At 40.5% G+C, this 24,702-nt stretch overlaps 2 protein-coding genes across 2 annotated transcripts in view; one reads left to right on the forward strand and one right to left on the reverse strand.

Annotated features, from left to right (window-relative positions):
* The window catches only part of NIBAN1 (niban apoptosis regulator 1), a 129,000-nt gene extending 120,370 nt beyond the window's left edge, over positions 1-8,630 (reverse strand). Inside the window, exon 1 of the mRNA XM_079761337.1 lies at positions 8,425-8,630. Within this exon, the coding sequence (XP_079617463.1) occupies positions 8,425-8,479 (55 nt within the window). The 5' untranslated portion in view covers positions 8,480-8,630. The remainder of the gene's footprint in view (positions 1-8,424) is intronic.
* Positions 8,631-8,691: 61 nt separating this feature from the next.
* Positions 8,692-24,702, forward strand: part of RNF2 (ring finger protein 2) — a 63,613-nt gene continuing 47,602 nt past the window's right edge. Inside the window, exon 1 of the mRNA XM_079761346.1 lies at positions 8,692-8,833. The gene's annotated coding sequence lies outside the window, so the exon portion shown is untranslated. The remainder of the gene's footprint in view (positions 8,834-24,702) is intronic.

Genomic DNA, 24,702 nt, shown 5'->3' on the forward strand with positions numbered 1-24,702 from the left:
GAACAACAAATACATATCTATCAACAAGTGAATCTAAAAGTCAAGTGAATTAAAAATCTGAGGAACAGAATAAACTGGTGAATATAATAGAATCAGGGGCATAGAATGGGAGTGGATTGATAATTCTCAGGGGGAAAGGGGTGTCTGTGTGGGGAGTATGGGAAGAGACTGGACAAAAATCATACATCTATGGATGAGGACAGTGTGGGGGAGGTAAGGACAGAGGGGAGGTGGGAACCAGGTGGAGGGGAGATATGGAGGGAAAAAAGGAGAAACAATTGTAATAATCTGAACAATAAAGATTTATTAAATTTTAAAAAAAAAGCTACGTGGCCCTCACTGATGTGGATCAGTTGGTTGGAGTGTTGTCCAGTACACTGAAAGGTCTCGGGTTCAATTCTGGGTCAATGCACACACCTAGGTTGCGGGTTTGATCCCAGGTCAGGGCCCATGCGGAAGGCAACCAATCACTGTGTCTCTCTCACATCCATGTTTCTCTCTCTCTCTCTCTCTCTCTCTCTCTCTCTCTCTCTCTCTCTCCCTCTCTCTCTCTCTCTTTCGTTTCCTCTCTCTTCATTCCTCTTTCTCTCTAACATGTCCTCAGGTTAGGATTTAAAAAGAAAGAAAAGAAAAAACTATGTAGAGAGGACTAGGAATTTCTGAAAGAAGATTTGATATCCTGTTAACTTTTCTCTGAGACATTTACTTCCTGTTGCACCGTAAGCATTGAATAAATATTAGTGTTTACTGTCATTATTATCATCACTAGAGGCCCGATGCACGAAATTCATGCAAGGGGCTCGGCTCTTGCAGCCCCGGTTTTGTCCGGAAGGTCGTCCGGACTGTCGTACTGATGTTTGGTCTAATTAGCATATTAGCTCTTTATTATATAGGATTCCTCAGACTAGGAGCTATCATTTTTCACTAAGAATTGACATCCCATATAATATACAGTACAGGAAATACAGTCAACAATATTGTAATATCTATGTATGGTGCCAGTTGGGTACTGGAAATATCAGGAGGCACACTTTGCAAAGTATATGATTGTCCAACCACTATGCCGTACACCTGAAACTAATACAAAATAATATTGAATATAAAAATGTAATTTAAAAAAATTTAATAAATAAATAGATTGATAGTCATGCTCTTAGTCATGCTGTAAATTCTTATTTACTTTAAGTTTAAACAGTACATTTCAAAAAATGTTACTAACGTAATCCTCTCCGATGAAACTATTTTAGATATTTATACTCCAGATAGTACCCATTTTTCCATTGTTGCTAATAAAATGTATCTTAATCCAACTCCAAGCCCGTGTCTGCTCTGTTCAGGCAATTATTTGGCCATATCTATCTAACTCATTCCGCGTGGCTTACATAGGAAATTTACTTTTAAACAAATGCGTTCAATTCAAATTGGGGGAAAACCTCTGAATTCTTTCGAGCTAATCACAGAAATTATCACTCATCCCATGTAGCCCCAAAGATAATGGCACGTGCAATATCCACAGTTTTCCTTCTGAGTTGATCCTACTCATTTGTCTTGGCCCCAGACCAGCGCATGTGAGCAGTCCCACACACAGACCTGCTCTGCCCCTTTCCCAGATCTGTTGAGAATGCTGGTGACAGGTATGCATTCTCCAGCAGAGGTTCCAACAGACTTCAAAACACAGGAGATATATTCTCTTTCCTAAAGACTGGAGAGAAGGACTTTTTTTAATATCTTCCATTTCTCTCTTCATTGGCTTCATGTTTTCCTCTTTAACATATAGGATATATTTATAAAAACTGTCTTAACAACCTTGTCTGCTAGTTTCACCAGGTCTGTAATTCCTGTCTTTTCTATTGATGGGTATTTTTCCTTAGAGTTATGGATAGTTTCGTTTTTTCATTTGCCTGGCACTTGTTGCTTGAATACTGGATACGGTGAATTTTACATAGTTGCATGTGTATTTTGTTGTATTCCTATAAAGAATGTTGGACTTTGTTCAGGCATGCAGTTAAGTTACTTAGGATCAGTTTAGTCCTTCTGAGGTTTGCTTTTACTTTATTTTATTTATTTTATTTTATTTATTATTTTATTTATTTATTTTATTATTTTATTTTATTATTTTATTTTATTTATTTTATTTTATTATTTTATTTTATTATTTTATTATTTCATTTTATTTATTTTATTTTACTTATCTTATCTTATCTTATCTTATTTTATTTTATTTTGAGTAGGTCCAAATCAGTCTTGAAGCCAAGGGCTAATTTCTCCTTGCTACTGCTGAGGACTCTCTATACAATGCCCTGTGTATTACAAGGTCTTTCTATTTTGGATGATGGGAACATGAACGATTGTCAGCTCTGGATGAGTGCCAGGAATTGTTTGGCTCTATAAATCTAGAGACACAATCTGCTGTTCTAAAAAAGGTTTTGTATTATACATTTTTAAAATATATATTTTTTAATTGATTTCAGAGAGGAAGGGAGAGGGAGAGAGATATAGAAACATCAATGATGCGAGAGAATCATTGATTGGCTGCCTCCTGCACGCCCCACACTGGGGATCAAGCCCGCCACCTGGGCATGTGCCCTGACCTCCTGGTTCATAGGTTGACGCTCAACCACTGAGCCACACCGGCTGGGCTAATTAGTTGTTTTTAAGAGCCATTATCTTTTGGGGGAGCTTGTTGGGCAGCAATAGATAACTGAAAACAGTGGTTATATGAGGAGAGACAAAAAAGGTCTAGGATTGGGGTGGAGCACCTGAAGACTTCTGGGATAGCTTGTGAAGTTCTTTCCATTTCTTGACCTGGTAATGGCCACGAGGAAATTTGCTTTATAATGATTCACTAAGCTCTGCACTGGTTTTCCAAACCTGTATTTTACTTTAAAACAAAAAAAATGGTTTATTAAAAAGGAAAAGAAAAAATATCCATGTGGTTTGGCATAGAACCTTTACTCTTCTTCCAAAATTCCTTCAGACTACAGACTCTCTAAATCCTTCGGGCTCCTAGTAAAAACTATTAGTTTATTCTAATCCTACAGACACCAACATCCACACATCCTCAAGCATAAGAATATAAGCTTCTGGGGTCCTAGACCTTGCAATTTGCAAAACTGAATTAATTGCTTTCATGTTTCTAAATCTTTCCCTCTCTCCTCTAAGTGAGAAAAAACATGCAGTACCAAAAAAAGTCACTTTTATAAATTGGCTTGCATTTCCTTATTGGCAGAAACTTGCTAGTCCCTTTTTTAAGTGAATGTTCAGTTTCAAAGGAGAAAATCTGTATTGCATTTGGAGTTTTGTTTGGTGGTGGTGGTGGTGGTGGTGGTGGTTGTGGGGTGTGTGTGTGTGTGTGTGTGTGTGTGTGTGTGTGTGTAGTTTAGTTTGCAAATGTTAGCATTTTAGCTCTCAAGTCCTAAGTTTTACTCAAGTGCTTTAAACAGACTGTAGCAGATGAATTATACGCTTTTATTCTTTTGTCTTCCTTTCCATTATTCTTTCATCTTCACTTCTGACTTCATTTCCCATTCACAATGCAAATTGCTGTACGTACCTTGTTTCTTTAAATGGTATCACCCCGCTTCACTGACAAAATAAATTACAATTTCTGATTAGGAGATGAAAATTCACCATCAAAGTTCACACTGCATATTTTGTAAAACTTTCACAGTGCGTTTATTTTAGTTATATTAGAAACGACTGTTACTGACTGAGCTCCTGCAGTGGCACTTTCTAGGTGGGACCCAAAGATCACAACGGGAGTAACACCACCATCAGTTCAGTAGTCCACAGCAAAAGTAATCTTAAAAATGAAAAACATTAAAATCACTATTGCCATGTTAGGACTTACTATTATTTAAAGCACCCTTGATAATATAGCCAATTGCCATAGAAAAAAAGAAGTGTTTCATTGAGCAGATCTTTTTTATAAAATATTTTTTATCATTTATTTCAAAGAGGAAGAGAGAGGAAGAGAACAGAAACATCAGTGATGAGAGCGAATCACTGATTGGCTGCCTCCTGCACACCCCACACTGGGGATCCAACCCACACCCTAGGCATGTGCCTTGACCAGGAATCCAACTGTGACCTCCTGGTTCATAGGTCAACGCTCAACCACTGAGCCACGCCAGCCGGGCCAGATCTTGATTTAACATTTGTCTCTATGAGTTTATCAAAGCATAAATGGGGACCCAAGAAGGAAGGTCACTGTTTCTTCCTCAAGCACAGGAGAAAATGTGAATGTGTCTCAGTTAGTGTCTTTATTTCTGTTGAATCTAAGAAATTCTCAATTCACACTAAATTCCCAAAGTCTTGGTTTCCATTCACAAAATCTAAAGGTGGTCGAAAGTAATGATTGCCACTAGAAATTCTCAACCTGCAGTCATTTTCCTAATTTAAAACGCCTACTAGCTTCATCGGTAGGTTGGCATGCTTGAAGGCATTTTTAAAATATATATATATTTTTTTATTGATTTCAGAGAGGAAGGGAGAGGGAGAGAGAGATAGAAACATCCAGATGAGAGAGAATCCTTGATTGGCTGCCTCCTGTATACCCCCTACTGGGGACTGAACGCACAACCCAGGCATGTGCTCTTGATAGGAATTGAACCCAGGACCCTTCAGTCCACAAGCTGACGCTCTATCCGCTGAGTCAAACTGGCTAGGGCTGAAGACTTTTTTTAAAAAATTTTTTATCAAAAGACAATGTGATCAGTCTATGTTTGTGTGTTATTTATACTGGGTCTGCTCCTTCTTTCTTCCCTCCTTGCTATTCCCATCAGGGGAGCTGCAATCCCTCATTTCTTAGGAGAACCCATTCATTTCTACAAATTAGGAACTGAAACAAATACTAATGTCATAATCATTGCCCACTTCCTACTGCCATTACTAGCCAGATAAATTGGACTCTAAGATAACTTTGTCATAATTATCCAGATAAATCAGACCAGGTCTATGCCCATCTCCTACCAACAAATCCTGACTAGCAATGGTAAGATATGTACACATAATACCTTAATTTAAAAAAATGAAGAAAAAAAAACACACACAACAAATCCTGACTGAAGAATAAGCAACTGTGTGGACTGGTACTACACACCTACACTGAGAAGCCTGCAAACATGTACAGCTCTCCTAACTTTCACTCACCTGATCGAGGAGGACTTCCCTCTGAATACTGTTATCTGAATAGTTTCTTTTTTTAAATATATTTTATTGTTTTTTTATAGAGAAGAAGAGAGAGGGATAGAGAGTTAGAAACATCAATGAGAGAGAAACATCGATCAGCTGCCTCCTGCACACCTCCCACCGGGGATGTACCCGCAACCAAGGTACATGCCCTTGACTGGAATCGAACCTAGGACCTTTCAGTCCTCAGGCCGATGCTCTATCCACTGAGCCAAACCAGTTAGGGTTGAATAGTTGCTTATACAGCCACCTAAGCTAACTCTTACAGTTCACGTCTAAGAAAAGAACAGTTTTCCTAACTGCTATTTGCTGCTACCAGGCCTAGAAGTGCTCAGCAGCCCCGACCCAGGACCTGTGTATCCCACGGTTCTCAGCTGCAGCACTGATTTTCCAGTACTTTCTGACCCTCCATAGGACGTATGTGGAAGAGTTTTCAGCTTTTTCTTTTGATTAATTAACAATTCAATGGTAATTTTCAAAAGGAAAAAGATAATGCTTAAAAAGGAAAATATTCTGTTTTTGAAGCTATAGTTCACTTTTATGCATACCAAAAGTTTAAGAAGAAAAAAGAAATAAGGCATAAAAAGAGAGAATTGTCTTAAATTGGCCACTGATACCTAGAATGTCTGAGCTTTCTTTCTCACCAAAAGAAGACACTTTTAGGTGATTCCCTGAAAGCTAACAGATAACCCTGCCCATGTGCTTATAAGTTGGTCTCTATTATTTATTAATAAAAAATCTTATCCAGGGAAATTATTGAATGTCTTCTAGAAACAATTCTGAAAAATTAGTTTGTTGTTGGAAATGTGAATATGGAAGTAATTTTCAAAACTAGCATCGTTAGAAATGAAGTAAGTCTTTAACACTTCTGATACCCCTTTACCTAGAGATTTCCCAAATCCTAAGAAATAATGTACTTTCAAAACATCCATGTGACAAAGATCACTATTCACACACAATTTTGAGGCACACAAACCCAATGGCAGCCGTTCAACGATTCACCTACAAGTAAATGCTGATTCAGACAGCTGTTTCTAACACATACAAGATGAAGTTAACAAAACTCATTCCAAACATACTGACTATTTATTCTCCACATGTTAGCAAGTTTATCAAGCTTGAAAGAAACTTATTGTCTCAGCACAAGAGCTTTCCAATCTATATGTAATATTTCACTGGCAGCTACTTTATGAGAAATGGGTCCTAAAAATGTGTTTAATTTTTACTGTCATGCTTTCCATCATTCTGCTTACAATTCAATCATAGCTTGAGAAATGGCTGAAGAATGGGCAAAGCCGAGAAGATAGTTTTCCCAGGGATCGGGAGCTTCAAAGCCATCAGGAAATCCCAGCCCGGTGACCTTCATTTGCTCATGCACTAACAATTCACAACACCATGCATTTTTTCCAATGCACTTTTCTTCTTTGGCAAGACTTGTATGCTCCCATGAGGCAACGTCTCATTTTCCCTGGAGGTATTCTGATGTTAACTCTTCTCTTCCTTATATACCTTCCAAGTTCCCTCCCTAACAAAGAATGAGGAGATGAAATTGAACAAGACTAAGAGGACACACTCAGTGTCATGAAAGTCCTTCCCGGGCACTAACTATCTCATATCTCTCCTGTGTAATAATCTCATTTCAGAATTAAAAAGGTAACACATTTTCTTATCACACGAGTACAATGTCTACATCAACAATAACCATGACCCTGAGGTCTTCTTCAAGCAAGCTGATCCCTCTCAAGGCTGGACTTCCAATGATTACTGTAGATGGCCATGCTTCAGCGTTAGGTGTTTTTCAGCTTTTCAGTGAGATAAAATAATATAAAATAAGTGCCATAAACACGTTTTGCTAATAACTCAAAGCAAGCTCCTTCACACTATGTTTTACGTTGTTCTTCCAGTCCCCTGCACACTGGTGAAAAAAACAATCCTATAGCCACATGCGTAAGACTAAGGTAGTCTTGGTTTAGCTCTTTTACTAATATAAACAAGTCATCCATCTTTTCCCCATTTTAAATAAACAACAGCCCAGGGATACTTGACCACATTTTATCCACTGACAGTATGGCTTGTGGATGACCTTCTAGCTCCAAAAACACCAGAGCAGGAATCTGCAGAATCAATTCCACTGCGCTCAAGTGCCCCGACTTGATATCCTTTTCAAAGGCGTGTAAGTGTTGTGGTGGCTAAAAACAAATATGGATTAAGAACCCTAAATACGTGCGTTCTTCTTAGAAAAAGATTTAGGGGGCCAGAGAGAGGTATCAGGAAGAACTGAGCCATTTCTTAACCGAAGTAGGGTTTCATGCCAGAGTTTCGTGCCGAATTTAGAGGCTATTTCTAAAACCAGAGAAACATCCAATTCACAAGATAACCCAATGTTAGGTAGTGGCTGCGGGCTGGGTTGTGGGGAGGGAAGACAGAGAGGCCCAGTACACCCAGGAGATAAGAGTCATGATTTCCTGCAGTTTCACTTCAGTTAAGGCTTTTTTTTTCTTCTTCTTCTGCCTCACACTCTTTTCTGAGTCACCACATCTCTGAAATTCTCTCAAAAATGAGTTTCTCCTCCCTCTCTGTGACTTTAGCAACAGTTACAAAATATATTGGTGTTCCTCTTTTGCTTCCCCCCCCCCCCCCGCCCCGTTCTCCGGGGAGGGAAAGGAACCCTACAACCTGGGCGCACAAAGGCATTGTCCTTGCTGCCTCTGATGAAATCATCCCCCCATGGGCGCTCTGAAGTTCCAGTGAAACTGTGGCCAAGGCCGCGTTTTAGAAACCCAGGCCAGCATGACCAGGAGGGGAATTCTGCTCCAGGGGCCGGGAATCCCCAGGGAAATGTCTAGAAAACCAGGGATATCCCCGCGTTCCTGCGCCGACAAGTTCAGAAAGAGCTCGGAAGGAAGAAGTCCTGGGCCCGGAGGGACAGGTGTTTCTGGGCGGAGGGCAGACCAGACCCCCGGGGCGGGGGGGGGGGGGGGGGGTGCAGCGGAGGAGAGGAGGTCCTGCCCCACCCCGCCGCCTGCACCTGCCTCTCCGCGCCCGCCCGCGGCCCTTCCCCAGCATCCCCGGCGCCACCCGAGCCCACCGCGCCGCCAGCTGCACCCGCGCTGGGTGGGACCTGGGGACCCCCCGCGCCCGCAGGGAGACAGCGGGGCGTGGAAGCCGGGGCGCCCCCCTCTGGGGCCAGTGCCCGGGCGGCCCGCCTGGCTCCAGGGTCCCCCGGCGGCGTACCTCGGATGTAGGCGCACTTGCCCTCGTCCAGCTGGCTGGAGGCCGAGGCGCCCATGGCTGCGGGGCGCGCGGTGCTGAGCGCGGCGACGGCCCTGCCCACACCCCCGGGCGGCACGGACGGCTCCGGTGGGCACCCGCTGCTCGCTCCCGTCGGCTGATGCGACGGGCCACGGGGCTCTGCACTAGTTAAAGGGCCAACTTCCTCCGAGAGGCGCCGCCTTCTGGGACGCCTCCTCCAGGCCCGCGCCCTCCTAGGAGCTGGGGGCTGGCCCCGGCCGCCTTCCCGCCCTCGCTCCGCCGCTGGGTCCCTGAGGGGATGTCTCGTCTGGAAGGACTTCCCGCGCCTTCACTTTTGCTGAATTCTGCTTCTTACTCTCAGCGGTTCAGGGCAGCCCAGGAGCACCTTGGGGTAAGTGGACCCTTTCCCAGGGGACTGGAAACGCCTGGGGGCTGGAACCTTCCCCACGCACTTCTCACCAGGCGGAGTTCTAGACTCATTGCTTTGCTCACCCTCTGATACAAGAAGCAAGAGTTCTCACGCATCACCGAAGAACTTGTTAGAGGTGCAAAATTTGTGTTTTTTCCCCCCTTATTTTATTTAAAGTATTACAAATAGTAGTACATATGTCTCCTTTTTTTCTCCCATTGTAGAAATGCAAAATTTCAACTCCCTCCCTCTCGGCCGCGCGCGCACACACACACACACACACACACACACACACACAGCCCCGATTAGAAACTCTGGGAGTGGGGCCCAGCACTCTGTGTTTTCAGGGCACTCCAGGCAATTCTGACACCTGCTGGAGTTTGAGAACCAAGGGTAACTTTGAACCTTCCAGCAGGCAAGAAGCTGGGCCAAGGAGGGAGTGGGGGATGAAGAAAAAGAAGGGAAGGTAGGGGAGGGTGGGGGTAAGGGGGAGAGATCAACCAAAGGACTTGTATGCATGCATATAAGCATGAGCGAAGGCAGACAACAGGGGGTGAGGGTGAGGGCAGGACTGGGGAGATGAGGGGACAATGGGGGGATAAAGACACGTTTGTAATACCTTAATTAAAAAAAAGAACGAAAGGGAGAGAGGGAGGAAGGGAGGGAAGGAAGAAGGGAAGGAGGAAGGGAGGAAAGGAAGGGGGGGAAGGAAGGAAGGAAGGAAGGAAGGAAGGAAGGAAGGAAGGAAGGAAGGAAGGGAGGGAGGGAGGGAGGGAGGGAGGGAGGGAGGGAGGGAGGAAGGAAGGAAGGATACTCCTGATACTCCTGAAGACTTGATCAGTCTGTTCTTGCACCTCTAGGTTCAGTTCCTCTCCTTGACCAACGGGAAGCAGTTCATTAGAAAGGGCATCTGTTCTTTTCCCACAGCCACTATTTAGCTTGGCAACCCCTCCCAAGTGCGAACCAGCTTGGGCCGAAGGGCTACCACTCCTGTTTTAATGACTCCTGTTGACTTAACCTCCAAGGTCAAATGGTCTGTGCACACAAGAGCCAGGCCTGAGGGAGACTTTGAAGGCTCTTCCCTCCGAAGTTAATTCTCTAGGATTTTAACACAAAGATTTCTCACTCCTCATACCCAGTATCTCACACCCTACATTCCAATCCATCCAGATATCCTCTCAGTTCTACAGCTGACCCTTAAACAGCGTGGGTTTGAACCTCAAAGGTCCATTTATATGTAGTTGTTTTTCAATAAGTATAGAGTCAGACTTCGATATACCCCCTTTTCAAACTCCTCGATTTTGGTATCCCCGGGGATCCTGGAACCAATCCCCTGCGGATAGTGAGCATTTAGGGAGTCAGAAGTCATCCGTGAATTTTCTTGTGGGAGAGTTGATGCCCTAATCCCCTGGTTGTTCAAGGGTCAACTGTACTTTTAAAATTCCTTCAAAGTCCAACCATGTGTCATTCCCTCCACTGTTATCATCCCCATAATTTCCACCTGGACAATTACAATAGCCTCCTAACGCTTCTCCTTTCTTCAGAGAAAAAGCCACAAAGTCTATCACTGACAGCAGGCCCAAATTCTTTTCTACCCTCACCCAGGACAGCTCTCCCCTTCCTCTCTCTGTTCCAGCCCCAGTGGCCATTTTGCTCTGCTAAGACCACACCATGCTCTTCCCTTAGATATTCACATGGTTCACTCTCTAAGTCTCACTTATTTTAAATCTCCACTTAAATGCTAACACCTCAGAGAGGCTTTTCTTGACCCCCTAGTTAAACACCAGCCCTCATTTCTCTGCTCCTTACCCTTCATATTTCTATTGGTATCACGTAGCATCACCTGACATATATTTCTTTCTCTGTCTCTCCCTACTGAGACAGAAACTCCATAAGGTCAGGGATTTTCTTTGTTGATGCTGTTTCTTTTGTTAGTTTTTCTTTATTATTATTTTTTTCTTTAGGGGCAAGGATTTTTATTCATTATGTTCTCTGATGTGTCTCAAATGCCTAGAACAGCACCTGGCACATAATAGGTACTCAGGAAATAACCATTGAATAAGTGAATGAATAAAATATAAAATGTAAGAATCTGGACTCAATAAAAGCTGTGATCTCAATAACTAAAGAGCATTTCCAAATAGCTACATATGCAATGATTTAAACTATTCAGTGTTCAATTCTTTTCTCAATATTGGCTCTAAGAATTAAGCACATCTCCTCAGAGTAGTTTTATTATATAAATTGCTATAAGTGTGCCTCAGAATACTGTTTTATTATGATTATTATTATTAAAGAAAACTAATTTGGGTCTTCTGCCAGAATATAGTTTTAGCTTTTCACCTTTTGATGGGAACACTCTGAGAGTAGGCTGAGAATTCTGATTCATCATTCTTTGCTCATTTGCAGCATTCACAGATGGAACAGGGTGCAAGGAAGGATTTGTATAGTGTAGTATTAACAAGCTTTGTAACCCAACAGTTCCAGCTTCGAATCCTAACCTGATAACTTAATAGCTATTGGACCTGGTCAAGTTGCTCAACTTACCTCTCTAAGTCTCCTTATCTGTTAAATGGAGCTAATACCCCCTGAGCTGTTATCAAAATTAAATTTGATCAGGTCTAGGAGGCACTCCTGGGGACATAGTATTCAGTAAGTGGAAGCTAGGGTTGTTATTATCAATAAGAACAAGAGTGGTCAAAGAAGTAATTTTTTAGAGAGAGTGGAATTTTAATTGGACCTTGAAAACCATTAAGAAAGAACATCTGTTCCCTTTTTTTGCCCAAACAAATAAAGCACTTTTTCCCAATCGCTTTACAGAAAAAAAATTAAGGAATTCATTATTTTAGTCATCATATTTAACATTTGCAAATCCTATGTGGGCATCATTTTATTAATCACACACAAAAAATTAGTCTCCAAGCAATTCAATAACTTTATGAACCAGATTCAACTTCATATGATTCAAATCAGCTAGAAATTTAGAAATTTAGAAAATTTCCTATGCAATATTATATTTTCTATTAAAATATTCTTAAGACCATTTTTTTTTCAGGTAAATGACACATCTACACTAATAAAAGAGAAAGATGCAAATTGACCATACCTTTGTGACGATCACCAGCCAATCAGGAGTGAGTATGCAAATTAACCCAACAAAGATGGTGGGTTAATTTGCATATGCAGGCGCTGAGCAGCCGGAGGGGAAGAAAGGCGGCTCCGGGCTGGAGCGAAGGTGGTGCCGGCAGCCAGGGGAAGGAAGGCCTATTCTTGCACGAATCTTCATGCATCGGGCCTCTAGTACTAAAATAATTGCCTTTTTAACGTCTTAATTGAGATATACTCACATAGCATGAAACTCACCCATTTAGGTTACCTTTTTTAAAAGAAACAAATGAGTTAAATAGACATCTAGTACCTTTAAAATTTTTATTTTGGGATTCCTTTGCATGACATAGAACCATGAATCCCTTGGTTACCATGTTCTCTTTGGAGTTAGTGACATCGTTCTATTTGGGCAGTTAGTGATTTTGTCTATTTAACTGCCCACAAAAGAGGTACAATCTCAAACTTCTTTGAACTTCCCCAAGTACCTTGCACTGCCCCATAATATAGGAGTAGGAACTCTGTAATTACATTAGTTGATAAGTACACCCGGTAAGTTACATAGTTACCTAATGTAATCTGCACAGAAACCCACTAAGGTAGGCACTACCATCATCATCATTTTACAGATGAGGAAACCAAGGTTAAGAAGTTTAAAGGATTTATCAAAGTCACCTATAAGCTGGACGTATCTGACTCCAGAGCTCATCCTCTTAAGCACCATACTACTTCTTTTATCTTAAATCTTGCTTTTGTTTATTTGCATTAGTAATCTAGGTTTTACTATAGAAAATTAGAAACTATTGGTAAACAAAAAGAAAAAATGGGGAAAATCACCCAAATCTCAATATCAATACAGTATCTTTAGATAATCCCAATTACCAATAACCCCAAGTTGGTTTAGATTCCTACAGATTTACATATATGCAATTATAATTTATAATTATACATAAACTTATTTACAATTATTTACAAATATTCATACTATATATATATTCTGTAATTTTTGTGATAATTTTTTCATTTTGTATATTTGCATTTAAATAAATATCTAGATCCAAGTCTATGAGGGTATAAATGTAACTTAATTCACTTATCTACCAGTAATGTATACATGCCTTTTCCCATTCCTCAATCACATTAGACATTTTCATATCTGTTATTATTTTCTTATCATCATTATTTTTATTCCTTTTAATATTTGACAACTTGGGAATTGAAATAGGTATCGCATTCTATTGCTTAATTTTGAAATTCTTAATGAGAAAGATTCGTTATTTTTTTCTGTGGGTTTTCTGGCTATACATGTTCCTTTGTGAATTAACTGTTCTTGTACTTTTCCATTCTTCTATTGATTTCTTATTCTTATTGATTTGGAAGAGCTTTCTATATATTAAAGACATTGACCCATTTACTGTGGCACACATTGCAGATTAAACACATTTTGCTTTTTAAAACATGTTTTCCTATGTTCTTTATTGAATTATCTCCTTTGAAAATAGTGCTAACCACAAAGTGTAAAATCAATTAAATTAGTCTGTGGTACCCTCCCATCTTTCTTTAATACTCTCTTCCTTTCTTCTCTTTGTACAGTTTTTAAAGAATGCCTCACCTTATCAACAATATATGTTATAGGCTGTTGTACAAAGCAGGTTAACATTTTAAAGTCATTTTATAATTTTTTTTTTTAGTGAAGGAAATTCAATTATTAGCAAGACTGTTGTGATAATCTAATATGTTCTGTCTTTCTCAGGGGTGTAAGCTTTAGAAACTCCAGTCTCATTTTGATACTAACTTGCCACATAATTTGGGGAAATAATATAAATTTTCTAAGCCTTATATTCCTTATCTTAAAATGAGTATCTGTGAAAATTAGAGTATATATGTAGTACATTGGATATGCATTACTATGCCTAGTACATATTTAACATTCTCTAAGTGAAGCTAGCATGACAAGAAGTAATAACTGAAAAGGTGTCTTATAACTGTTTAACTGTAACTATTTTATTAACATATCCATATTTGTTTGCCTTTTATTCTTATGCTTATTATAGTACCTTTGTTTTGTGACCAGCAAATCACACTTTACAGGAGGGAAGGCTCGAGGACCAATTTCAAAAAGGAAGAGTAGGTACCTATTATATTTAAATGGTATATTTGAAAGACATAAATTGTGTATTTTCATAATACAAACTATAGAAAACTAAGCTGGATAAAATCTTTCCTAGAGATAACATGTACAGATGGACTCCAACTTCTGCTCATCAATGATTCTTGAGGGGAAGCTTTCAGGAGCTCTGGGGGTATGTGAAAGCTTTATTAGAAAAAAGATTTCTTTTTAAAAAAACTGAGAAACATTGTTTTTGCTCAATGTACTATTCAAACATAAATCATCACAATTTTGTATAGATCTCTAGCATTGCATAAGACTTTAGACACAGAATCCATGTATTTTAGCAAAAGCCAATGAAGGCTTAGAACTAAGAATGGCAAACTCTAGAACCAAAGGGGCACTGAGCTGTGTAGATACCAATCTCCAAACCTGACAAAGACCAGACCAGTGCAGTTGCCCTGGTAAACGTTATAACCATGTTATTGCCCTAGATTAACAGACTCTACGGATTCCTCTGGAGGCAAGGCTCTGAACTACCATGTATTGGGCAAGTTGTTAGTTTGGTACCAGTGCACAAAGGGAAGAGTGCCACCTGCTGGACCAGCAATGATACTCCATGCAGGGGCAGGATTTATAGGGTCATGAGGGAAATGACACAGCCTCTGGTCCAAATCAAATTCATACGCTTGCACTTAAATTAGTTTAACAGTCATTTAGCATTATTCAGCTATTTGTTACAAGTGTCTTATGCTCAGCTGACAAGTGAATTACTCTTCCAGAACAGACTTTTCCTGTTGAATTAATTTGGGGGGCTAATTCTATTATTTTATAAGCTTATATTTACTATTTATATCACATTTTGATGTTAATTATCACCTATTTTGTGAAGCACAGTCTTTTGATTCATTCTTCTTGGAGTTATAGTTCACTCTTTTTCTTTTAGTGCAAGTCACCAACACATTACTTCTCCTAGTCAGGTATCAAGAGCTGTGAAAAATAAGATACCAGAGCTCTGACTTCTATTCTGATGTCTTGAATGGGGAGATGGAAGTATTGACAGGGAAACCCCAAGGGATGCAGGAACACTAGGACTGGTCCATCGAGGTGGGAAAGGATATTATATCACTGACGTTGTTTAGAATTTCTGTACATGATGATAAAAGTAAGGCAAGCTGACTTAGTTTTATCATTGCTTTTTTGTTCTCTACCGACAGTGCACCCCTTATTACTTAAACCAAGGGTAGACCTCTTGCACCGCATCCCCCAATATAACTCCAAATATTTGCAGTTACAAATGGTGTGGGCAGGTAGGGCAGAGATGTCCAGATATATCTGCCTCACATATGAAAAAAATATATATAACCTCTCGTACATTGGTTTGATTTCTTGTACCTGCTTAAAACTGTCTTCATCCACACTACCTTAAATGCCTTTTCTGATTTTGACCTTGTACCAATCTGCAGTTCATGTAGATTACAAATGATAAAGCTATCCTAGTAAATACTTTAAGGTGAATCCATTTAATCAGATTACAGGCTCCTGAAATTTAGCCGAAAATCAGCTCATTGCAGGAACAACAGTTTTGAAGGAGAAAAGCATAATCTTTAGGTGCATGAAAGCCTTTAAATACATTTGGTGAGTCTATTTCCAAACAGGCCAATCAGGATCTTGCCCGGGATTTCTCTATTGTATCGATTGAAAAAGACTGTTTGTGGGCTTGAGAAGCTGGTAGGATATGGAGGCTGAGCTGCTTAGTGGACATTTCTCCACCAGAAACAGAGCCTCTGATTGGAAGAAAGGAATTCTCTGATCACATTGTGTTAGTCCAGTCCTGGCTTGCCCAGTTACATGAAAGAATAAACGCTCCCCTTTTTGTTATGTAAATTTGAATTGGATTCCTGTCTTCCCAACCAAAAATATTTTGACCAATAAGGCTTTAAATATAGGGTTTATATACAGGATTAAAACATTCTCTAACTATCCTATATCCCTTTATATAATTGGTTAAAGCGAATGTAAGTAGACATTGCTTTCTATGAGTGAGTTACAGCATATGCCAACAAATGGCAGCACAATATATAACAATTCACTCTTCTTAGTCATTTTTCATTCTCTGTAGTCAGTTCTGAACGTGGTTTCTTTTCATTCTAGACATTTGATTAAATATTGTCTCATTCCAATTCAGATTTTAAATCAGCTCAAATTTTAGCAAGAGAATTAGCAGTCCTTCTGCATATCATGACCTAAATGTATATAGAATCCCTTATTAGTCTCATTTCATTCATTTTTTTAAAAATTAGATTCATGAAATTCACATTTTTCTTTCAAGTCATGCTGTAATTAAATTAGGAAGCATGGCAGAGTTTGGATTAGAACTAAATCAGTTTTGCAGAAATTCTGCAGCCTTAATAGCTAAGTTTTACATGGTTTTTATTAAAGTTATAGCCACATAAATTATATCACTTAATCCTAGAATTCTTGGAAATTAACTACTATAAGAGCAATAACGTTAGCTTAGACAGAGCCCAGCGAAGATAAACTAAGTAGTATTGGGAAAGCTGCCTTGAAAGTGTAGTATCAGTAAAAAAAAAAACCCACCTGGAGAACCAAGGTGGCATCGGCCTCCTGAGTTTTCTATGCTGATGTGTTTGCTAAGGCTGATGCACTATCATCTCCATGGCTAGGACTTGGCCTCTCATGCCTAGAGCAGCACCAGGCTTATGGTCAGCACTCAAGAAAGGCTTGTTGAATGAATGAATGTTCTACATAGACACAAGTCTTTGGTGTGACAAGACTTTTCCTGTCATTGCTATAAGGTTCTAAGACATAGTCGTTGTGGTGGGCCAAACCAGAAGGAATTTTTTTTTTCAAGTTTAATATTTAAGAAAATTAGATCAGAAGAGGTAAAGTGACCCCCCCAAAACAGAGATGGGGTAATAAATCAGTTAACAAACCTTTATGGAATACCCACTACTGGATCAATGTTTGGCACTGTCTCAGATAATGGGAGGGTACAACAGAGTATCAAAGTCTCTGCCTTCAAAAGAGCTTATATTCCAGTGGAGACAAATGAATAAATAATTTCAGGTCCTGATCATGGTGTTGCTCTGTGTAGATACTAATATAGAAAGTTGTGGTGGAGAATGATGGAGGGCGGGGAGAGACATAATTGAATTAGTAGATAAAGCAGAGGACTCTCTAAGAACTCTCACATGAGCTGAGCCCTGAGTATGAGGACACATCTACACAAATGTATGGGGGAAGAATATTCCAAGTATAAGTTCAAACATCCTAAGATGGCAACCAGCTTGGTGTGCTTGAGGCAAAGAAAAACAATCATAGCACTTCAACTGGAATGAAGAGGAGAGAAAATGACAGAGATGAAGTTAGGTAGGCAGATACCACACACTGTAGAGCCCTGTGTATCAGGAAAAGGAGTTGGGTTTTACAGAGGGTGATGACACACCATTTAAAAGGTTTTGAGAAGAGGAGTCATAGAACCCAGTTTTCATTCTAGGAAAATCACAAAGACTACTGTGTGGAGAATGGGCTAGAAGGAGAAAGAGTGGAGGTTCTGAGACTGATTGGAAGACTGTCCTAGTAATCCAGGCTGAATGGTGATCTTTTGGACGAGGGTATAGCAGTAACTGGATTCAAGACATGTTTTGTAAGTATCTGTAGGATTTTCTGATAGGCTCTGGCCAGGTAGCTCAGTTGGTTAGAGCATCATTCTGATACACCAAGGACTTTCGGCTGGTTGCATGTGAGCATTTGGGAAAATGAAGATACCACTTATAGTAATAGAAGCAACTCTGGGAAGAATGAATTGGGAGAATAGGAGAAATGGTTAGTTTTCCTTCGGACATGTTAAGTTTGAGAGTGCAGGAGAACTGAGTCCAGAGCTTGGAGCACTACAAGAGGTCTGCAGAGGGAGGAGGAGCCAGAAAAGGGGCTGAGAAAGAGCTGCCAGGCAAGACAGAGGAAAATCCAGAGTCTGACTTCACAGATGTCTACGCAGGCAACCCTAATAAGAATAGTTTCTTAACAATGTGAGAATAAAAGTCTGACTGAAGTTTAAGGAGGAGAGAATAATAGGAGGTGAGGACAAAAAGTAGCTTTCAGAAATTTTTTCATTTTGTGAAAAAGAAAAATGGAGTGAGTGGTGGTTGGAAGCAGAAGGGGGACCAGGAGAGATAGGTTAGACTGCTAATAGAAACAATCCAGTAGAAGGGAAGAAATGGGAGATAAAGGAGAGCAAGGTAATAATGAAGGTACATAGCCACGTGGAAGGATTGGACTTGGGCCTTGATAGAAGATGGATGCATCTTCCCTAACTCAAGGGAAAGACAGGGACCTGGGTTCAGATGCAGGTGGGCTGCAGGGTTTGGTAAGGAGTTGAGGTACTTCATGGCTAATTCCATAGGAGTTGAATCCAATTTTCCCAAATTCTACTCCAGAGTGTAACCACATAGCCTCCGTTAGAATAATGGAGCTGTATTTGTTGTATTGGACACAATAGCTTTTGAAAGATGTGATTTGGTTGATTTGTAGTGTGAAAATATTCTGCAAACCTGGTCATCTAAGTTTAGTGGTACACAAATTTCATTATCTAGTTGAATGAATTCTTATAGCACTAAGGTTGTTTTGAGTGCACAGCCCTCAGTTTTCAATTTGAATAAAGAATGAAGTTAACAGCCCAGCCAATGTTGACCTATGAATCAGGAGGCAACGGTTCGATTTCTGGTCAGGGCACATGCCCAATTGCGGGCTCAATCTCCAGTGTGACACATGCAGGAGGCAGCCAATCAAGGATTCTCTCTCATCATTGATGTTTCTGTCTCTCTCTCCCTCTCCCTTTTTCTCTGAAATCAATAAAAATATATTTTTTAAATAATATTAATAAACACACTGAAAAGTGGAAAGAAGCAGGGTCTTTTTTAAAATATTTTTATTGCCCTAGCCGGTTTGGCTCAGTGGCTAGAGCATCGGCCTGCGGACTGAAAGGTCCCAGGTTCGATTCTGGTCAAGGGCACATGCCCGGGTTTCGGGTTTGATCCCCAGTGGGGGGCCTGCAGGAGGCAGCCGATCAATGCTTCTCTCTCATCATTGATGTTTCTCTCTCTCTCTCTCCCTCTCCCTTCCTCTCTGAAATCAATAAAAATATATATTAAAAAAAAATTAAAAAAATATTTTTATTAATTTCAGAGAGGAAGGGAGAGGAGGAGAGAGATAGAAACATCAATGATGAAAGGGAATCATTGATTGGCTGCCTCCTGCAGGTTGGACCAAGCCCGCAACCCAGGCATGTGCCCTTGACTGGAATCGAACCTGGGACCCTTCGGTCCGCAGGCTGATGCTCTATCCACCGGCTAGGGCCAGAAGCAGGATCTTTGAAGTCATTGTTGAGCCACTGAATTAACTCTCTGATGACCTTACACCAAATTTTTTTGTTAGGGGAGTTAATAAATATATTGAATTTTAAAGCTATTTTTTGTTGTCTTCTGTCACTTATCACTGACAGCATTTTAACTGGTATGGTATTTTATTGGAACAACTGGTAGCCACCTGGGAAAAAAAGACCCTCAAACATAACATAAAAATAGATTCCTGATAGATGGAAATATAATTTAAAAAGTACTGCTCAAAGCTATGGGAATATCCTACATAATAAAATGGTAATATGTAAATTACCATCACTCCGCTACGCCCACGATTGGGCCAGCAGGAGACGCAGGGGGCGGGACTCAGGGTGGCCGGGGTAGCTGATTGGGCCAGCAGGACGCTGAGCCATGGCTGCCGGAGGCTTTCGGAAGGCCTGGGGCACCCGCGGACAGCCGGCCGGGTCCCCCGCGATCAAAGGCCAAAGCGGGGGACCCGGCCGGCTGTCTGCTCCGGCGCAAGGCCTTTCGAAAGCCTCCGCAGCGCCGGAGGCTTTCGGAAGACCTGGGGCACCCGCGGACAGCCGGCCGGGTCCCCCGCGATCAAAGGCCAAAGCGGGGGACCCGGCCGGCTGTCTGCTCCGGCGCAAGGCCTTTCGAAAGCCTCCGCAGCGCCAGAGGCTTTCGGAAGGCCTGGGGCACCCGCGGACAGCCAGCCCGCTGGTGCACCAGGTGCATGATTAAATCATGCACTGGGCCTCTAGTTCTTCTATAATCTTAAATTAGCGAAAGCGGTTCCAAGTACAACACAAAAGAGTTGAGGCTCCACCTGGATGGAATAATTGTTGAATAAACCATGATACTTTAAGACATGTTACAATGTTAATGTGGGGGGAAAAGAGGATACCTAACACATACAAACTATATATACGTTGTATAAGACTATGGCTCTGTGTCCATTGGGTTCTTTTTTGTTTTACTATGAAATTTCTTACATATTCGATTTTTTTAAAGATGTCAATTTTATTATCAATATAATGCAACATAAAAAAACCCTGGAGAACCTATAAGGAAAGATTGATAATCCATATAAATATTTTAAATTCTTCCTTTAAAAAGAACATTACAAGTCAAAGGACACACTAAATGTTGGAGAAAATTGCAGTTTGAACCAGAGATGAAAGGCTAATTTCCCCAATATATCAAGGATTCCTTTATATCTATTAAAAAAACACCACCAGCAAATAGAAAACGATAAAGGATATTAATAAGTATGTTGGCAAACAAATGGCTCTTAAATATAGGAAAAAACGCTGAATGTACTCATAAAAAGAGGACTTCACATTAAAGCAGTACTGAAATATTATTTCTTGGATCACATCTTCCGTTGGGAAAAGTGTGAGAAACAGGCCCCCTGAGACATAGCGGGCCACAGTGTAAATTGATACAACTGAGGAGTAATTTGCATACCCATCAACATTAAAAATGTGCATCCTTTTTGAGGAAGCAATTCCACTTTAGAATTGTTTGTACACTTGTAAAATGACCTTTGTACAAGGCTATTCTTTTTGCATTACTTGTGAAAAGATGTTTTACTGTTCTCAAAATGATTATAGTCTTTATTACTAGCTCTCGCTTGAGAAAAAAGAGGGCTTGTCAATAATAGATGAATATGAGCATGACTCCTGTGTTCTTTCTGTTGGATGTGACTTACTGACAGGTTTCTCAGGAGATGAAGGCAACCACTTTCTTAGAATCATAGGCTCATGGTTTGGCCTTGGCTCAAGTAGAGAAAATGATGCAGAACCATTAACAGAATAGCCTGCTGAGCCACTAGAGACAAGAATGCCCAGTAATGATTCTCTAGTCTGGGTAGCCCTCAACAACAGAATTGCCTTGCATTCTTTGCTTGCAGCCCAGGGAGGAAAGCAAATGGTCTCTACCTTATCAGTGTCAAAACCATCAACAGACAGGGGAGAGATTTCACTAAATTAAGGACACTTACTAGTGGCAATTAAGTACATTGCTTCGCACATCAGAAAAGCACTCAAATAGCTATTTAATTTGCTGCACTTAACACATTATCAGACTATTAAATATATGAAAGGCTTTAGCACTAAACCATGTCCCCTCAAAGCACAAAATTCACTACACAGATCTAATGCTATTTCTCAAATAAATGTCAGCCTTGAAATAATCCATTTTCTCAAAATTGTCCAAGAGTCATTTTTTACTCTAGTGCCCTTGGACCTTCTCCATTTTCTGTTTTTCATCTTCTGGAGCCTGGCTTGAATTACTATTTGCTGAAAATGGCGAGCTGCAGGATTTTCCCTTCATATCTAACAGTACCCTCGGTGAGGATGACAACCATTATATATAACTATGCAAATTATATTACTATATTATATTAATTGTGATGAGTCCAGAGTAGCTAGATAATTACAGATCAGGGTCCCTAGTCTATCTACCAAGAACATGCTGAATAATAAAATAGGTACCACTTATTAGCCATTCATCATGTCTAGTCATTTCAGAGGCATGTTCTTTAAGCTTTGCAACCTGGCTGCAGGTAAGTATATGCAACCCTATTTTATAGTTTAGGAAATGAGGTTGTCTCTCACCACCAAATTAAACAACTATGAAGTGACAGAACTTGATAGAAACTCTATTTTTTCTGACTAAAAGCCTGTGCTCTTAATACACTGAGATTTTGTCACGCACTACTGAGATTTTTTTCACTTTAACATACACATTTGCACTTGGTGTTTTCTTATCTGAAATTAGGAATTAAGGCCGTTTTCTTGATACTGTGGCTCTGTGAGCTGAAAGAATACAATTAAGGGAGCATTTCATTACAAGAAAACATGCCATGAGTTTTAAGTAATTTTAATACTTCCAAGACACATTTAAATTATTTTTCAAATAACAACTTTATGTTTTAGTTGATAAACTATACAGATTTTTCAGACATTACTTATTGAATTCTGGCAGGGTTTAATTTCCCCCCAAACATAAAGAAATATACAAAATAATTTTTAAAACTCATTTCTTAACAATTAGTAATAAGAAAAATTTTAGTTTTTATCATCACATAATTTGTAATGGCCAGAAAATATTCCTCGAGTATTAGAAAATGTGTGTTTAGACACATACATTCTTTTCATTTATTTTTTTATAATATCTATGTGAAGTAGGTACTATTATCACTACTTTAGAGATGAAAAATTTGAGGCTAGGAGATTTGAAAGTCACATAGCAAGTATTTGATTGAATTGGGATATTTTAAGTATTATTTCAGAATATGGGGAAATACTTACAATATAATAAGATTTAAACTATATACTGGTAAAAATTGCAATTGTAGCATAAATCAAAAAGTCCTATAATCTATTGGTATAAGTATATTAACCCAACTTTTCTCTCTCATTAGCCCCTCGCTGTATCTCCCCAGTCTCCTCCCCACCCCCCGCCCTGCAAGCATTCCATTCCCACAGCATCCAAGTTACTCCTGGTGCCATCTTGTCCAGAGCAATTGGGTTGAAATTTCTTCAGCCTCCAAGATCAGTCCTGTCGTTAAATGTGGTCTGAAATGTTCTGCACTTCTTGGCTTTGTCACTTGAACCTACACCAAAATATTCTCTAACTGTCCACAGAGAAGCAATGTTGCCTGACTTCGACTAACTTTCCTAGTAATTTTTCTCTCCTTTCATTATTTTTGGGGGGTCATATGTACCTCAAAGTCAACATCTTATTATATGCTGCCCTATTTTTAAATTTTCTTTCTTAGGTATATATTAAACTAGAGGCCCAGTGCATGATTTAATCATGCACCTGGTGCACCAGCGGGCTGGCTGTCTGCGGGTGCCCCAGGCCTTCCGAAAGCCTCCGGCGCTGCGGAGGCTTTCGAAAGGCCTTGCGCCGGACCAGACAGCCGGCCGGGTCCCCCGCTTTGGCCTTTGATCGCGGGGGACCTGGCCGGCTGTCCGCCGGTGCCCCAGGCCTTCCGAAAGCCTCCGGCAGCCATGGCACAGACGCTGAGCTCGCGGCGCCAGTGGCACCGCGAGCTCAGCGTCCTGCTGGCCCAATCAGCTACCCCAGCCACCCTGAGTCCCGCCCCCTGCGTCTCCTGCTGGCCCAATCGTGGGCGTAGCGGAGTGATGGTAATTTACATATTACCATTTTATTATGTAGGATAGGCATATTTCCTTGCCATTTATTGACTGACTTGTTTACTGATAGTGACTTCATCTCTTTAATTAGATTATAAATTCCTTAGAAGAGGCTAGATTTTTTTTTCTTGAGCATTCCCCTATAGAATTATAGTATAAGTTTACCATAAGCATAAACTCAGGAAATTATCAATGCAGTCTCAAAAATTCAATAAGGAATAAATCATGGAATAGATAACTTCGACTCAGCAAGAAATCCTTTTACCCTCATAGGGTGGGACCTTATGTGTGCTTCCCCATTGTTCCCCACACCACCATGATCCAGTCCAGCCAAAAATAGTGACGATTTGTTCTGGGCTCTGCTGACCTGGCAAATTCCTCCCCCATTTGGGCCGCTGAGGCTGCTGAACCTGAGACACGCTTCCTTAAGGAAAAAGACAGATGGAGGCATTGGGGTGCTGTATTCCACATGTACTGCTCTGTATCCTTGGTCAATTTTATGTGTATTCTTTCTTCTGTTCTTTTGCTGATTTCAAGTGAAAATGAAAGTAATCTCGCCCTAGCCAGTTTGGCTCAGTGGATAGAGCATTGGCCTGCGGGTTGATTCTGGTCAAGGGCACATGCCCGGGTTGCAGGCTCAATACCCAGTCGGGGGTGTGCAGGAGGCAGCCAATCAATGATTCTCTCTCATCATTGATGTTTCTATCTCTCTCTCCCTCTCCCTTCCTCTCTGAAATCAATAAACAAATATTTAAAAAATAATAATAATCTCAACCAACTTGTCATTCACACCAAGACTTAAACCTGGATCAGCCTTTGTGGTCTGACCCATCTCATTAGGTACAACTTTTATAAAACCTTTATATGCATTTCATCTAATCCTCACAAAACAAGGAATGATGTACCAAAGGCACTTAGTGCTCACCGATGACAACATAACCTCCTCTACATTTCCTAGCCTCCCTTGCAGATAGGTTGGGGCCAAATGACTAGTTCTGGCCAATGAATTGAGTAGCAATCTCATTTGTTTCTTTCAAGCCAAGGAAATCAAAAGCTGGTATGCCTCCCCCATGTCCACCCCTCTTC

Source organism: Cnephaeus nilssonii, assembly GCF_951640355.1.
Source record: "Cnephaeus nilssonii genome assembly, chromosome: 21".
Taxonomy (NCBI): Eukaryota; Metazoa; Chordata; class Mammalia; order Chiroptera; family Vespertilionidae; genus Cnephaeus; species Cnephaeus nilssonii.